The 19441-nt window shown below is 30.8% G+C and overlaps 1 protein-coding gene and 1 non-coding gene across 2 annotated transcripts in view; one reads left to right on the top strand and one right to left on the bottom strand.

Moving 5' to 3' along the window:
• Smp_148740 (hypothetical protein) overlaps positions 1-19441 on the bottom strand; it is a gene marked incomplete at both ends in the record, with an annotated part of 153904 nt that overhangs the window by 98306 nt on the left and 36157 nt on the right. Inside the window, one exon of the mRNA XM_018794744.1 lies at positions 7410-7626. Within this exon, the coding sequence (XP_018649125.1) occupies positions 7410-7626 (217 nt within the window). The remainder of the gene's footprint in view (positions 1-7409; positions 7627-19441) is intronic.
• Smp_tRNA_01839_Pseudo_TTG.1.1 lies at positions 9595-9661 on the top strand. Its single transcript has one exon. It is a non-coding gene (tRNA).

Here is a 19441-nt window from a genome sequence, read left to right as displayed (position 1 = left end):
TTTTTTGTGCATTTTCCTACCAATTGAGCTTCATTTCAGTTCTTTCCTTATCGGTCTTCTGTCAAAATACATTCTATATCCAATCATCACCATATACTACTTATATGGATATAAGTAGATCACACCACATTACCACTTGCAAATTCACTTAGTTTATTACTAAAATATTAAAATATATTTCTGACTTTATTTTTATCCATACGTTCACTAATTTAATTCAATGACTTTTACAGATTTTTTTGTAATTTTTCTTCTTAACACTTTCATTTAATTTTTTTTTTATAGTTTATAACCATTTTATCCTTAATTTCTAGTCAATTCTTTATTTTATTTAATAAATATGATAATGTCACTATATTACTTTTTTTTAATATTTTCATCCTACCCTTTTTATAATTATATGCAAATAATTAGAACTGTAAGGACAAAGAAAAATATTCTCAGGAGAATTAAATGGTGGCAATAATAATAGTAATAATGATGATGATGATAGTTAACACGTAGATGATCATTATTGAAGGTTAACAGATTTTTTTTTCTTTTATTATCCTCAATCGAAAAATCTTTGAATCAAGAAATGAGGAAGAGAAAAAATCAAAAAAAAACTTACTTAGAAACAATTCAATGGAATTTGAAATTAATTTAAAAAGACAAAACAAGCCAACAACAACAACCTGATTTTTCAAGTTGACTACTCTAAGTGTATTATCATGAGAATACTAATTAACCGATTGTATTTAAATGGTTATAGATTATTCAACAAATTTATACTTAGAAATTAACTTAATTTCCTACTGAGTTCAATGAAGAAAAAAAAGAGTGTTATAGAATAATTAAACTAAATTGTAAATTAGTTTCATTGTATAGAGGGAGAATATTAAGCTATAAGAAATAAGAACAAAAAAAAACCTTCATTGACCTTATTACATTTAATAAATCAATTCAGGAAGAATATTTTAGAAAAAATGCGGTATAATCAAAGGATATGATAAAAATTTAAATAATAAAAGCAGTACATTGGATTTATATGTTACCCTTTTTGTAGACTTGATTGTCCGGAACAAACGTTATTCAGATATTAAAAAGTAATTCTTCCTATCTGATTCAAGCTGATGTTTGTGTTGTAAATCTCAAGAATATTAGTTATGTGTATAATCAACGTATTAGCATTTTATACAAAGTATATCATTTACAGGTTTATTTTATGAAATGATCTGCTGAGTAAATAGTTTGTTAGAGTTACCAATTTGATGCATCTTGAAAAAATGGCGGAATCCGCTAAGGTATCGAGTACCATCGAAAACTTGAATTATTCAGTATTTCCATCTTAGATAATTATTAACTGAGGTGTAAACGAGATTATACGAAAACTCCACCCAAAAATTTAAAAATTCCCGATAAGAAGAATAACATATCATTGGATGCACTTTATCATATAATGTCATAAAAGAAATGATTATACAAAGCAGTTATATTAAAAGTCATTTTCAGGCACGTTGAATAATCTAGATGAGGAAACCATATATCTAACTGGAATTCAAGACTTAATTGAAAATTATAATAATGGAAGTCTGATAAATACATGCAACGTATCATGGATAGTCTTATCGTATAAAACGATATCAATTAATCTAATTAGCAATAATTAAATATTATGTCCAAGTTAACCGATTACTACTGACCAGCCAAATCAGGTAGTTAAAAAAACACACACTAAGAATGTCTGTGAGCTCCTATATTAAATGCAAACATGCATTATGTAAATGTATTGATGACTAAATCTTCAAAGAACTAAATATCGACTATCTTATTGAGTTGATAAAACTTACATGTAATTTTAGCCAACGGTATGTTAATAGTTACTCTTGTAATCTAAGTAATCGATACACTACCATGATTATTTTTAAACGGGCTTTAAACTAAACGATTCTTGGTTCCGTATATTATTCCGTTATTTATAATAAGCCAAGAATAGTGGATTTTTAATTGGTGAAGATAATGTATTTAATAGTATGCCTCCAGTATATCCCAAGGCAACATTCAGTACTCCCGGTCAGATTTGTACTTAAAAGAACAACAGTCATTTTATTTATATTTTTGGCAAGTTTAAAATAACTTTATTTGTTATTTTTACTATCAGTTTGAGAAAATAGCAAAATATTCGTTTAGTACTGTGATGTTGTAGTGAACGAGAACACAAGTGCGAGATAACCAAGCGCATTTGAACACAAAATTACAGAATCTTTTAGTAAAACCTGATAACCATACAGTAAATATTTCATTTAACAGACTGGAAAGAAGGATACCTCATCAAGATACCAAAGAAAGGAGACCTGAGCAAATGTGAGAATTACAGAAGCATCACACTGTTGTCAGTACCAGGAAAAGTTTTCAAAAGAGTGTTGCTGAACCGAATGAAAGACGCAGTATACCCCCAACTTCGAGGTCAACAGGCTAGATTCCGTAAGGGTCGGTCGTGAACAGACTAAACCTCGACACTACGGATCATCGTGGACCAATCAGTTGAGTGAGATCCGTCGCGATACATTAACTTCATTGAATATGAGAAGGCGTAAACAGATTTCGATCGCCACCAAAGACTGCGTAAACTTTCTTTCAGCAGTTTTTGTTCGTTAATATATTTTTCATCCCCCATTTTTAATATATGCTATTCAGTGTCAAATAATTCGAACCATTCTTATTACGTAATCTCAAAATTTTTAATGATTGTTATTTTAATGTCTATATTTTTCTAATCATTGACCTATCTCCCATTATGAAACATTGATTCAAGTCTTTGTTATTCTTATCCTGACAAATAAACCTTTCATCACACGATCAATTTGTAATTTTTACTTATCATGTTTTTTTCTCTAACCTAACCCCTTTTTTTAACTGACTCTTAAACTGCCTTGATTGACTGAATAACTTCGTATATGCATATAAATATTGCTGTATATTAGAGTAAAGCCTGATGTGAATCTAACTGAAAACAATATTGTTCGCTCGTATGTGTTGTTTTGAAGTTGATACTATCTACTACTCATTGATCGAATGAGGACATCGTTTTCATTATTATTATTATCAACCAGTAAATATACACTGGTTATTGTAAAACGGCTTGGCTGTATGATTACGCTAATGGTACACCTTTAGGCGAACACACTTTACGTTTAGTAGCTTCAAAAGATTTCCACTTGGTAATTGCTTAGTCAGTATAATTAATGCAGTGAAGTTACATACTTTGGTGGCAACTAATCATTTTTTTCACGTTAATCCAAGTCAACAGTCTATTTTTTAATTATGATTCTGATAAAATAACATTCTAACTCTAAAAAGCTGTGCATCACATGAAGAAATATTCGGAAGTAGTTTTATTTTTTATATATTCCTCTTAATACTGAATTTATTCAAGCATATTTGAAATCCCAACATTTCAGCAATGTAACATATTTACGGCCCTGAAGAAGCCGACATCTCCTGGGGATTTCAAAACTCATCGGGATACAGCTGAATGATTACTAGTCTCGTTTCTGTTGATACGAAATTATGAAAATGCAGAATAATATATTTCACTTTATAAGGATAGTGATAATCCACAGATTCCAAATATAAAAAGTTATTCTATAAAAGTTAATTTTGTTTTTTCATCCACTAGTTTTGAAGACGAAGCTTTTCAATACTTTCCATGATGAAACGCCATTAATTATAAAAAATACTCCAGGAATCACAGTATGGATATCCACTCACAACCTTGACATATATTAAACTCTAAAACTTTAAACTTTATGGTAAGCAGAGTACCTTTAAACACAGTTCACACTTTTTCTTTACATTATTTACAAAATGTATATTATGTATACACAGCTTGAAAAGCACATTGATTCTCAGTATCGGTTGCGAAAAATTACATAAACTACTTATTTCTTGAATAGTAGTAATACGGTATTAACACGGTAATACTATGGTATCTGTAACATAATTTCTTATCCAAGTTGAATTTGTGTTAATCAAATACTTCAAATATTATTACTAACCAGTTTTATCAAACTACTATCTGTACATGCAAAACCTAAAACGATGGAATTTATTCTACAAAAAAAATTAATGAAAAACAAACCATTACAAACATTTAAATACGTTCCGTATACCCATTATCTTAAAAACTTAACGTGCAGTAGAATAATCTAATCAAAATTAACTGTACTGATTTCTTTCAAGGTACAAATTAGAATACGATTGTTTATATCAGATACTCAAAGAATCCATTATCTCTAACATTAATGTATATAACTGAAGATATCGGTGGTTGTATCTAAATATATATGTATGATAAGAATCTTTTATTAGCATTAACTTATTTTAAAAAATGAGATGTTAGTTCTCTATACCTCGAGAAAAATTGTCTCTAATATTTGTATCCTGTGTACTTTTAGTGTTTATACAAAGAAATCACTACTTAAAATCTGTTATATGAGGCCAAGTCTAACAAATACAAAATTTAAGTATAGGAGTGTAGAGATTACTTAATTTCATGACATTCCTGAATCGATCTAAGACCACCATTGAAAATATGGAAGCAGTGGACGACCATTTAGTCCAAATATGGGACATCGTGCTGGTCATGAAGCAGTAACGCACTGAAGACAGTGGACGATTGTCGCACAACGTCGTTGATTGTTTGGAATTAAACATTAATACGCTTTGGTTCTCGGCTCAGTGGTTCAAGTGTTAGGCGTTTGCATATGAAACCGAAGTTTTTGAGTTCAATTACCGCATGCGGAGTTGTGGATGTGTACTGCTGAGGAATCCTATACTGGGGAGGAACGACTATCTGGGTTTTTCAGTAGTGGTCCAACTAATATCGGCTCAATGCTTTAACGAGATACAATATTTTTTAGAATATGTATTATGAAATTTGATGTGACAACCTCATATTCACCTAAAAATCAAATTATTAAATTCAAACTGCAAACTACTCCATTGCACAGTGCACTTAAGCAGTCAACAAGTTTTTATTAGGAAAGTCATTACTATACTTAAATAGGAAATCACTATTTTTTTTAATTTTCACGGGTATTCACAGCTGTTATTCGCTGTGACTGTAGTAGACGTCAACATTTTTTCCACTCAACTTTTAGAATTCTCTGTAATTTAATGTCTGCTTAGGCCTTTAAAAAAACAAATATATGTAGAAGTATTACTTTTGGATTTCAGACTTATTAGCTGTGCTACATGTAGAGTTGTAATTTGACATTTTTTACCCTGTTTGAGTGTCAATCAGTAGCCTTTGCCGTATCAACTGCAATCCTTCAGGTCGATCTTATTGTTAATTCAAGCTGCTTAACAAGACGCTTTTTGTCTAATTGTGTCCGTATTTGGAAATGTATTATCTCGTTTTATGTGAGCTTTTTTTAACAGATCATACCATGATTGATTTGTACACCAAAAAAGCATAACATTGTGTTTGACTTTATTTTTCATTTACTGACTAATTAATGGCCGGTGACAGTTGTCTTTCAAACAATAATACCTTCCAAGAACCCTTCACACATGATATAAAATCACTATAATTGATTAATGAGTAGAATTTGACACCAACCTGAATTAGTTTACAGATCATTTGTAACTATTAGTTAAGCAATTAGAATGAATAGAAGTAAAAGCGGAGAGACAAATGATTATGTAATATTAGAGAGCAATGACCGACTTGCCATTCCATGTGGTGCTTCGTGGATAGTAAGACTCATTCTCATGACCCAATGCAAGCGGCTGTGGTGAAGATCGTACTTACCTTCTAATAGTGAAAAGGCAAGAACCACCAGTACTAATGTGCACAAAGATAAGTCTCAACACATAAGTTAATTGTATAAAAAAATATCCGGTCTAAACAGACGTTCTGCTCAATACAGCCTGTCAACGATCGTAGGTATAAAAGGTCGCAAATAGCTAACATAGACCCGATTTCACGACTTAGTCAATATACCTAACCTTTCAATAAAAACAACAAAACAGGATGAACGCGTGCCATATCACACGCAAAAAGCCAAACAGTCCAATAGTGATTTCTCTAAATAGCCACAGTATAGATCCTGAAGACAATATACACGTCCGTACCGAAATCTGTATAAGGCAACTAAAAATTGACATAGAACAACTCGTAGATAAACTCCTTCTACAGTGAATTTCAAATCCAACTGAGATCAACCTTAATATCAATAAAGACTACAACCCCAAAAATATATGAGAACGAGAACGTATTCACAAATGAGACAACATCAATTGTTAAGTTTGGTTACATTTTCTGTTTCTATTCTCTGCCCATTCAACTTGTGTTTTGTGTATTGTTGTATACTACTTAGGAATATTCAGTAAGCAGTTTTATTCCTAATAATTTATAATGATGATAATTTACAATAATTTAGTAGATATACCGTACTTATGAGAATTAAATGCTTTCTTGAAGATTGTCGTAAACATATGAGACTACAGATGGCTAAAATGACATCTCTAAGCTTACCATCCTGACTGGGCCCAACCCCGACATACCAACCTAATAATATCATCCCCCACAACTCATCAAATAACACCCAATTGGACTCATATGACCAACTACGCCAATGGCCATTCAATGGGTACTAAAAGAAACTGAGTGATTTAAAAAAGATCATCAATAACTGGTACTGTGTAAGTTTATTCATTACCAAGTAACTAAATATCCTGAAAATCAATAAGTTTATCCTTTGGTGTCTTGCTTGTATTGTATTTATTAGTTTATAGAAGTGCAATATCTGATTGGAAGTTCATAATATTTTCGGTGGATAACGTCCCTGGTTATTGGTTTGCTGAAACATTTCATTCATTCGTTTTAAGTTACTAACAAGATAACAAGTAGTCATCGAATAAAACGTTTGATTTACTGAAAATTCAATAGCTGAGATTTTTACAAATATAATTTCCCTCATTCATAATATACACTTTTCGTTCAAATTTAGAAGGAAATTCTTATAAAGTAGTCACCGAATATATTTTTAACTGGTTACCTTCATACAAGTTTTGCGTTAGTGATTATTCCCCGACATTTTTTTCCCAAAATGTTGCAAAGTTATGATAATATCTTTTACTTTATTTCTGTTCCCTAGAGAAGCTGGTATGTGGATAAAAGTGCCTCTTAGCTTTCACAGAAAGTAAATATAGACGAAAACTGATACAATCACAAGAGACTTATAAGAGATTGCTTTAATTTTTCTTTTCAACAAACTTGTTCTTTATGCACTGTCTATGCGATAATATTATCAGAGTTTCAGAAGTACATTAATTACAATGTTTATAATATGAAATCATTTGCGAAAATACTATGCCTAAACCTAATTGATATATTCAGCTAATAAATATGTAAGTACACTTACCCGAAAATTCATTCATATTCATATATTTTGAATTGCATTTTGAATTTTCTGTCATACGATTAAAACATTTTGAGCACAATTTTTCATATGTATCACATGAACTTGTATGTGACTGAACTATTTGTTCATTGACATACTCACCAAATATTTCGTTGATCAAAGGTGTATCACGAGTACAGTAGAATGAATTGGGTTCGTCTGAAAGAATCGCTGCTAGCTGTGCAATAAGATAAGTAATAAAAAATTTAAAGCATTATGTTTAAGTAAACTGACATTTATGTTTAGATGAATCAAAACGAGGACATCTTCATATATCTTACTAAAGTTATTGTGGTACAGAATAAATATTTGATCGACAAAGCGTCCAATGTAAACTGAACCAATTCTTGATGTTCTTGTACATGCTTTCATATGTAAACGCTTCGAAAAAATGTTCACAGTACGTTGCTTCAGCTCAAATTTTCTAAGTCTCAAAACTTTAAGTTAGACATTTCCAGTAAAAACATCTTAGGTACTAATATTTCCCATTCCTCTGTTCAAGATTTTTACTGCTTTAGCTAGATCCACATTGACTGAGATCGTTTTTATAAACTAACTGGATAATGAGTTACTTTTGCCATGTACATAAGGCTTTTTACCCCGTTTTATTTTATCTTTGATCTATTCTTGATGGTAAATATGGTAAATAGGGAGAAATGATTTCACTCCTCTGTTCTGTTGGTGTTTATGAATTTATTCTCAATCATATTAATTAAAGTTTATTTAGGCTTATGCTATTTAAGCACACTGTTTACTTAAGTTATTTTTTTATCAAATATCAACTAAGTATTTGGTAAAGTTCTATACGCAGTTCTACTTCATATGGAATAAAATAGTCAGCTTACTATAAATTTACATTGAGATGAGTGCCTAGAGCTCTAGTGCGAACTAGTGACTAGTAGAGTCCAGATAAACCTGGTGGGAGACAGTTGTCATCGACGACAGTGAGTGGTCGTTGGGCTCCAGCCAATCGATAATAGCTCATCATGAGACCTAGAAAACTCATACCCAAACAAGTGCAAGGTGGTGGTTGTAAACTACTGGGGAGTTACAAAGACTCACAAGAAAGAATTCTGATGACACTGGTTTTAACTGGCACCGCGAATTTGATCGATCCGCGGCAAATACTTCCAACGGAAATTTACATAACACATTATATCTAAATCTAATTATTTTACACTTCATTTATTCCTGATACTTTATGAAATTATTATACTTGCACTTACAAACAAACATGATTTGCCACTTTTGTCACAGGCTTACTGAAAGCAGAAATTAGTGTTCTCTCATTAATTCATGAACTTCGTCTGTAGCCCGTTTGGGGTTACTGCCGGTCCCAAGCCCGGATAAAGAAGCAGGGTTGGGCATGAGATCAGTAACGTTATCCTGTGGAAAACAACTTTGCAACAAAACGCTGACCAGAATAAGCAATTTCAGCCATAATTTATTATAATATTCTTTCAGGTATGATCATAATCAGATTACGTAAGCGTCAATATTTTGAATGAGTTGTTGATTCGTTAACTGAAATTCATAATCTCTAACTACATGAATTTAAAATATTTTTGATCAAACTATTTGCCCGTTTTTCTGACACTATTCCTCACAAATCTAAGAAATTTCAGATCCCTTATTCGAACCAAGTCAGAAATCCACTAGTTTGACACATAACATAACATAAAACTCTAGATGATGGTTTGAAATTCAAATGGAATGTGTAAAACATACTAAGTTGGCATTTATTTTAGAATCTCTTATCTAATCCTTTCAGTTCACTATGAAAAACGCCGAAGCTATTACTATTTGTATCATATTTCAAATGGTTTCAAAGTGTATAACGTGAATTATATTAGTCATACATTAACTAATGAACATTTTCTTCGTACTCCAATGATTAAATCATTTCATGAATAAGTTGACTAGTAACTTATTATTTGGCCAATAATTTCAGGAAATTTGTCATTTTATAAGTTTATTTATAATTTTCTAAGTTAAATTAGCTAAAACCCGTCACATTCATTTTATGATATAATTAATATATCCTATGATGATAAATAAATCAAAACTAATAAATAGTGAGATGAAAATCGTAATCCATTTTATTGACAAAAAAGAAAATATTATTTCAGCATAAATATGACAGGACTCAGTAGCTGAGTGGATAACGCGATGGCGTTTGGAGCCAAAGGTACTGGGTTCAAGTCCCGTAGTGAACATCAAGTCTAGGTTGCAGGTACATCCAGCTGACAAGTTACAAATAGGACGAAACTCACGTCCTGAATTCCACTGGTAGCCACTATCCATCTTTGCTTATAAAGCCTATGAATTAAGGCAATATCGAGAGGATCCTCATAGTGTGCACATATGTCATCAAGAGACTGATCAATTTCAGTCCTAAACATCAATGACAAGATTCAAACAAACAATAGCAAGTGAATTCCATATGACAAATTATTTGAATTAATCAATAAATTACAGAACTCGGAAATCTTTTTATTTTTGTACTAGTTTAGCTAGATACCTTATCTAAAGCAGGATGGTATCTTGTAAAAAAGGAAGTCATATCCGACAGCATATATTAAAATATGTGTATATGGATATGGATGTTTATATTTGAAAAGTAATTTATTCCAAAGTTCAATATAGAGAAATTTGTAGAAAAAGAATTTTACTTTTAATTGTTAACGATAATGTTTATCAGAAGTTCCGTAGGATTAAATAATGAACATAATAATTGCGGTATAGTAGCATAGTTTTGAGGTATGTGTTTGTATAACCTTATTTGAAAGCTACATTAGAATAAGGTTATAAGCGAAAGATGAATTCATTTCATAAACTTCAATAAATTTCCAGTAGTAGTCAGGTTTCCTTACTAATGAATAACGTAAATTGTTTGTTAGAAAATTAAGCTTTAACGATTAAACAAGTTATTGTTTTGTATTTCTGACAGCTGTGCACTTCGTGATAGAATCTTTTATACCACTCAATAAATAAGACTGAGTAGTATAATATATGAGATGTTAACTACCTTTACATATTTATTAACAAATGAAGTTTAAATTATCAGATATATTCATTGTTCTAAAAGTAATTTACCGTGTTAGATTTCTACTTAATTACACAAATTATTAATTATTATATTCACAAAAAAATATTTGATCCATTTGTCTGGCAAACAATTTCTAGTTAAAGAAATCTTTTATTTCTTCTTAAGGTAGCTATACAGGTTAAGTATAAAACAGAAATCGGATCAGTAGTTATTAAATTTACTTCCTCCAAATGCCCTGGTACGGCTAAGAGTGAGTAGAGTCCTCTCTCCCTCTCGAAATGCTCTCACATAGCCACGTACATACAACCACTTCCAGGGAAGTCCTACTCACTGACTTCTCTTGGCGGTGTCGCTTTCAAAATTGAGAACGAAAAGCGAATGTCCAAAGCTTTAACCGGGTTGGTGAGCACGGAAATTTCACCTAGGGGAGTTAGAAAACTCTGATTCCAAACCAATGGTGAACATGGGCTCCAGTATCCTGAGGGAACAAATGGCGCATGAATCAATCGTTGATCATCGTCTACCATGGGACTGCATCTCCTCACGATGCTCCACTGCCTTGTGGAACAGATCTTTAGGTCAAAGGCTCGGGGTGTGGCCCCCTAGGAAAACCACCTGCTTCGGTTTGGGTACCCGGGCAGTATCATAGACCTCACACAAATCAAATTAGTTTTGTGCGGCGCATATATATCTGGTGCCCCTTTGTACCAATATTTATGTGTTTAAATAAAATTTAAAAAAGGAATAGAGAGGATAGATTTAAATGTTGTAAATTATAAAATTATATAAGAGTAAATTTAATAACTGGCAAATTACAAATTTTTTCTGTTAATATTTCATCTTTTATAATGAATCCCTAAGTGTTTCAAAGTCTAAAAATTCCCATCAGGTATTCAAAAACATAGATTTTTTTTATTTTTAATAATTTTGTCATTAGATCAATTGCAGTCCTAAACAACATAGGGAAAATACAAACAAATAACACCAAGTGAATTTGAACTTCACCCCATTACACAAGCAAGCGACTATCAGGACTCAGTAGCTAAGTAGATAACGCGATGGCGTTTGAAGCAAATGGCAATGGGTTCGAGTCCCAGAGTGAACATCAACTCTAAGATGCAGGTACATCCAGCTGACGAGTCCCAAGTAGGACGGAACGCACGTCATGGATTCCACTGGTAGCCACTATCCATCTTTGCTTATAAAGCTTATGAATTAAGGCAGTATCGAGGCGATTCTCATAGTATGCACATATACTAACAAGAGACTGATCGATTGCATTCCTAAACAACAATAGGAAGATACAAGCAAAGAACACCAAGTGAATTTGACTAAACAGTTTTAAACCCATAATTATTGTGATACAACGACTATATGAATAAGTAAATTTTAAAAAATATTTTAAATAAAAACACGGTGAGCTTTCTTATCAGTTTATTATTATTATTACTACTACTGTTATAAACATTGTCGCATTTAGTCAGACAAAATTGCAACTTTACATTTTGCTTAGATTGTTTTACAATAATGAATGAAACTGGACATGTCATAATGAAGTTTTAACTCCATTTCTCAAAAGATCTTTTTAATTTATAAGAATAAACATTGGATATAACTAAGTTTTGACCAATCCTAAAGTTCTTGCTGTACAGAGCTGAAACGTGAAGAACTACCACATCCATCGTCAAGAAGGTACAAGTTTTTATAAACAGTTGTTTACGCAAAATACTCAACATTCACTGTCCGTATATTATCAGCAACAGCGTTTTATGGGAGAGGACAAACCAGCTTCCAGCTGAAGAGGAAATTAGGAAAAGATGTTGAAAGTGGATAGGACATTCATTAAGGAAATCACCGATGTGAATTACAAGGTAAGCCTTAACTTGGAATCCGGAAGGAAAGCGGAAAAGTGGATGGCCAAAGAACACATGACGACGGGAAATAGAAGCAGATATGAAAAGGATGAATGTTAACTGGAAAGAACTGGAAAGGATTGACCAGGACAGAGTTGGGTAGAGAATGCTGGTGAGCGGCCTATGCTCCTCGACGAGGGGTAACAGGTGTAAGTAAGTAAGTAAGTAAGTAAGTAAAGTTCCCTATTTCTGTACACATAACATTCACAAATTATTGAATACAATTGTTCACTCAAACATTTATCCTTTAAAATTGTCTATGTAGGAGTTTATTCATGTTAATTGTGATTTACATTTTCACCTATTATTAACTGACTTCCAAAATTAATCTAGACACGTGTATTATTCATAAAATATTTTTTGAGGTTTTTCCCCAAAAGAGCAGTGTTTACTCAATACTTATCATAAGAAAATTGTTTACATATTCCTGTAATATTTAGTTAGTAAAAACGAAAATAAATTAATTTGATTATTCTATAAGTAATAAATAAACCAAAATACATTCTAATTACATCGGAAATCATTTAAACGTCCAAGATAGTCAGATTACAATTTCGATCATGTGTTATGTAATCTAGTGTTCAGTTTACTTAACTACTTCTATGAATGTAACTAAAAGTAATTTATTTGAAAACCCAAGTAAATCTCCTATAAACAAAACTGTACTTGACAAAAAAATAAACAAGCAATATATTGCCACAGACTACAAACCTGAATAAAGCTAAATTAGGAATGTATTAAGAAAACAATTATTACACATTTTAAATGTTTGGTTAATTTAAAGTAATGGGTAGTTTTCTATTGATAGTAAAACCAATATAGTAGTATTTTGAGGTTGTTGTTAGGAAATCCTGGACACAGCATTCATCACGTACTTGTAATCTTAAGGTAACTAAGGTTCCTTGACAGACTCGATTCAATATCACGTATATTCACACTCAAAGACGTTACTTTTACTTTTACTTAAGTCTGTTAGCTGCAATGGAGCATAGGTCGGCGACCAGGATTCTCCAACCCACTCTGTCTTGGGCCTTCCTTTCTAGTTCCATCCAATTTTTGTTCACTTTTCCCATGTCAGTCTCTATTTCTCGGCGTAATGTGTTCTTTGGTCTATCCCTTTTCCTTTGACCTTTAGGATTCCATGTGAGGGCTTGTCTTATGACGCAGTTGGGTGCTTTCCTCAGAGACATTACCACTGAGTTATAAGGGTGTCAGTTGACCTTTTTTAAGTACATTAGTATATATTTAATACACATAAATTTTGTTCTATTCTAATCTAAATTTTATTTTATACTAATTTGTTTACGAATTAAAGATTGAGAAATAAACAAACTATTTAACCTTGTATTATCACAAAAACAAAGTTAGTTCCCAGTAAGTTGATTGTTTATTATTTCTAATTTAATCACTATCAATTTATTTGATATTTTGGGTATCTTATCAATCAAATAGAATTGTTTATTGATCATCCTTAGTTTGATTTTTATTTTGTTTTTCTGTATTATAGATACTTGAAAACAACTAATTCGTTTTTATTCCAGTTTATATAGCATTTATAAGCTGAGGTTATCAATAATCATGCTTTTACCAATGATTAAATGAGATCCATAAGAAAACACAGTGGGAGATTTTCAATATTTCAATAATTTAGTAAACTCTTTTATATAAAAAAACATTTTTCTGTCTTGTCACCCTTTTTGATACGTGCGGAATAGAACAATAATGTTGTACACTTGAAACTGTCATATTTCTGATCCTTACAGGTATTCGTAAGAAATGCACTGTTCTTTTTAAATGGTCATAAAAGTGTCTTTATTATGAGAAACTATTTATTTTATTTTTAAAATAAGGTGTGTAATTGAAGGGAAACAGAGAAAATTACTTGTTGAGTTTTTATGTATCCTGACTTACTTTTATTCGTGCAAGATGTCTGAAAAATACATTGTAATCTAACAAAACTATTTTTTGATTGAGATCGTCCCATACCACGACGAAACGGCCGTCAAACACTTGCACGTTTCCAATGGTGGTCTAAAACTCATCGATTGATGATCTCAATCAAAAACCTAACAATTTCCACAACCTCACACTATTCAAACTATTTTGTCTTAACTAACATTCATAATACCCAATTATTCTCAATAAATTTATGCATGGATGTCATACTACAATGGAAAGTAAATAGAACTAAATTTGTGTAGCTTCACTGTACTTGTTCTTATATACATTCCAAGACCACTATTCAACATTGAATACTGATATGAGAAAATGTACCAAGGTGATCTGATATAACTATTAAGTTCCAAATCTCAGTATTATCACAATTAAACCAAAAGGTAATTGACTATCAGAGTTTTGTGGGGAAAAGATTATTGAAACAAAGTTGGCTCACTTTATTTAAATGATCATTGGTATTTACAAATACAGATCAGCTAAATTATAATCAGATTTCAGTGAATGTCAGTATAATTTTAACAGAATAATGAATATAAGAGGCCGGAATTCAGAACATTAACAAGCGAATAAATATTCTGTAAAACTATCATTATATGTATTAAATGGATTGAAAATTTTTGGAACTTATATTGTAACAATATACGATCAAACAGATTGAAGAAATTAAGACTTACTAAGCAAAAAATGTCTAAAACAAATAGACTGAAAAATCCAAGAATAAAAAAGAAGTAAGATAGGCAATTCAATACTTTGAGACAAATAAAATTATAAAGTCGTTGAAGCTTAAGACAATAGTCATAAGAATAAATGAGGATTTGAAGTTAGAATCAATGAAATGATTTATTAAGGTAGAGTTTCGCTAATCGATTTAGGTTGCGTAACTTATTTTAGTCATTTCACAACGCATTCAAACTAACATAGATAATAATACCCACGATTTCTGTATCAAATCAAATACTACGAAATTCATCAATCATGTTTGACTCGTTATGCCATTAGCTAGGTTCGTCATTAAGTTATAAATTCAAAGATCTGAACTGAAGACTTAAAAACACCTTTGAATTCGGATATTACAGAAATATCTATCAGACTTCTATATATTCCCTACAGTTGGTTAAATTAATGAGAAAATCATATGATTCCCTTTCGTGTCTATTCCGGGTGTGATATCATAACCGTAAACATCCTTCGTTGCTTTTAGATACCAAGGTTTCATGAGTTTATATGCAAGAAGAGTAGATTATGTGAATTAGAAAAAATTGAAGTTTTTTACATTTAAATATTACATTTTATACTATATATATATATGTATATTTTAACTATTTTTCAGTCCATACATTCTCAATTTCTAGTAACAGTTCACCTCAATGACTGGAATATTAACGTATGGAACAAGAATTTTCAAAGCTTACTGAAAAGATAGAAATTAGTAGTTGAATGATAAATGTTTTGTTGAATATATTTTTGCCAATAGTTAATACTTGATAAGTTGTTACATCTTTCCGGCTACTACTTATTTTGAGATTTATGATAAAAAAACTAAAGGGTATAAGTTGTCAAGTTAACCGAACTAAGAGTAATACAGTATAGTTCACTTGTAAAATTACGCTGTCAACACGTCAATTGACTGAAAATAAGCTTGTAACATCCAAGAAATCACTGCCAAGTTAGAATGAAATGTACGTGGTTGTTGTTGTTAATGGCATACTATAAACTATACATTACATTACTGTTTTAGTAATGAGTCCTTAAAAAATAAAAATTCAGTATCACATCTTAGAAGTATAGCAGTGTTCAATCAACTTGATCACTGAAATAGTAACATATCCAATACCTATCGTAAGGGGGGGAACGTTATTTAGAAAAAGGCTCTCAATGTAACACGTATAGTTTATTTAACTTAATAGGAAACATCTATATTACCAAGCTTGTTTGTATTAAACAGCATTGCATTATGTCGAAACGACCCACTTTACTGTTCATGGTTTTTTTTTAAATAATATCATTTGAGAAAAATAGGAGAACCGCAGCCAAAGATGAAGATCTGGAAAAAATTTCAGTCAATGTGTTTACAATCAAAATTAATCCAGCTGTTCTCATGTATGGTAATGCTTAAATATTTTTATGTCATGCATTTACTATAATAATCTCTCAATCAAATGGCTTTATTATTATGTAGTGTCGGTTGATATGTTAAGCTCGTATGCCTTATTTTAGCTTCTGGACAAGCCAATTTACCTATGCATCATGAGTCCCGTTTTGACCTTGTTAATTATTCACTTATTAACTGTTTTTATATGAGCGCAGGTGTATGTACACTTCTTATCTTTTTCATCACATGTCTGTAACTTATTCTTGTCTGACTATAAATATTGATTAACGCTTGGTTAAAGTGAGTTGGCTTACCCACCATCTCCAATGTGCGTCATTTGTCAATAAAACTGTAGCTGCCGCTTCTCTTTGCCTTCTGATTTTTATGCGCCGTTAAGATTGGAATTATAACGGTTATCAGGGTGAACGATTAGCGAAGCATGGCACTACAATCATATTTACATCCATAATATATTATTTGTACAATTTTCAATGAGTGTAGGCTTCCCAATGGAAATTAAGTACGTCTTTTTGTCAGAATAATAATAAAATAAACTGGCTAAGTAGTTCGATAATTTACTTTATTCATGAATGTCTAGTTATATCTTAGATCACTCACGTAAGTGTTGCAATAATATTGCAAACAGTGAGTTTATTGAAAATAATTAAAATCCCACTTATTGCTGTGCAGTTAGATAATGAATGCTGATGGACTCTAATTACTTATAACTGATAGTTACAATTTACAAATTCTCTATGAACATGATTGTTATGGAACTCACCATCAATACAATTTAAATGAATGATTAGACGTACAAATTGCCAAACGCTTATTATAATGGACCCCCCCCCAAAAAAAATGTCATTACAGTGGACAAAAACTTTATATTACACAAAAAAATCGATTTCTGTAAAGTGATTTGATTATTTGCATATTTTCCTGAGGAAAAAAACGAGACAGGTTAATAGAATGCCATAAAATTGACTTTTTGAACAATCTACATTTAACCATTACTTATTTTTTTTTATTATTGGCGTTTTCCGTATAACAAATGTAAGCTACATTTTCAATAACTCAAGTTGTGTTCGACAAAATGAGAATTGTAATATTTGTCTATAGACGTTTTTACTCATTTTTGTTAGTGAGAAGTAAATCACCATTTCTGACAATTTGAAAGCCGAAGCCATTTTTGACAGATTCACCGAATTATGACAATCTAGATATTATTATTATCATTAACTATTTCTATTTGATTGTAAATTAAAAAATGAAACGATTTTGTTTCATTTGAAATATGATCATAATTTATTTGAAGTTTTACAGCCAGTTTTGTAAAAGTGATCAGAACAAATGAATATCAACTAAAAAAGTTACAACTTACTAAGTTATACCGTATCAACTTCGGTTTATGGTAATTCATAAGGGATTTGGATGGTGTAAAAAAAACTATGTCCATCTTATTAACAATTTATAAAAAAAATGCATTTTTCAAAATCGCGATGCCATATAACTGAATTTATCATGAAAACTAGACTAATGGAATGACTGTCCTATAATAGCTATTAGCTAAGCTATTCTGTGGGTGGTATTAATGTTTTTTTGTAGAAACTAAATTATTGATTCTTTAACTTCTGAAATAATTACAAATGTAATATCTCATATTTTTAAAGACTGAATTTAGAGTTTAACATTGATACCATTTACCAAGCAGATATAGTGACAATAATTTTAAAGATTCCCTCAGTAGTATACAAAATATTTTGATAATGAGAGGAAGTTATTTGTCTTTCATTAGAAAGAACGTATTTTGACATTATTGTCTATTCAATCTTCATTGTTATTTAAACATCTTTTGATCTCACCACATTCAATCTGAAGTCTATTAAGTTATTTCCTTTCTATTTATAATTAAGGTGAAAGTTCAACAATCAACTGTTTACTAATTCGTATGTTATTAATACATTTCATGGCTTGAGTGACTGAGAAATAGTAATTGCTTATGTCAGCAAAACTTGAAATTCTGAGGGTTGTATAGACTTTAGACACATTTGTTATCCACAAAATTATGTGCCACTGAAAATATTTTCTTATTGACTCGAGGTTTTAAACCGCCTATTTATATTGAACTTTCAAACGTTCTATTTCAACTAATGACTTGATACAGTGAAAAAAGAATTTCCACATGAATCACTTAAAACTTATGTTATATGAAATCTTTATTCCAAAGACTGCAGAAACATTCTACAACATGGAATAACATATGATCACATAGTGAACTCCTACCGAGCTCATGATAAATCAGAGAATTTAAACTACTTATAATCATTCAGTAGATCGTTCCAGTAAAAATTATTAGAAATTCTATACTAAACAAAAATTTAGTTTTTCCAAAAAACCTTTTAAACATATTCTGCCTCTTATAACAATAATGGATGTGGCGTGTTTCTCACGGTTTTCCTAAAATTGAAAATGTCGTTTTTGTTATTTTTTTATTGTTGTTGATTTAATATTAAGTTTTGTGAATTTCATGTGAATGTTGTTTTTTTTTTCTTTTTCTTCATCTTCTCCATCATCTTCTTCATCTTCTGTATTGTCTTCTGTTAAATATTGGAGATTTCTTAGTTGATAAATGGATATATTTTGGTGTAAGAAATAAATGACTGACAGTTTGCGTACGAGTAGATAGATAATTGTTTTTTTTTTGTTTTACTATGGTAAAGTTAGTTTATATGAAATAATTTCCGTAAACTGACTTATAAGCTCATAAATACTTATAACTGAGTGTTTTTTTCTATTTTGTCCATTAAAATTAATTTTGTTAAATCATAGAAATGTTACTAAAGATGTTATTGTATTTTGTCAATTTGATTATGAATCATAATATGTGTTGTGTTAGTTGAGAGAGTTTCCTACACTTTTGGTAATAAGTTATTAATTCAAACTGTAACCCGTTGAAGAACGAAGTGAATAATTATTGAGCTCA

This window comes from Schistosoma mansoni, chromosome 1 (assembly GCF_000237925.1).
Source record: "Schistosoma mansoni strain Puerto Rico chromosome 1, complete genome".
NCBI lineage: Eukaryota > Metazoa > Platyhelminthes > Trematoda > Strigeidida > Schistosomatidae > Schistosoma > Schistosoma mansoni.
The sequence above is the reverse complement of the archived record's forward strand: the minus strand, read 5'-3'. Positions and strand labels throughout refer to the sequence as shown.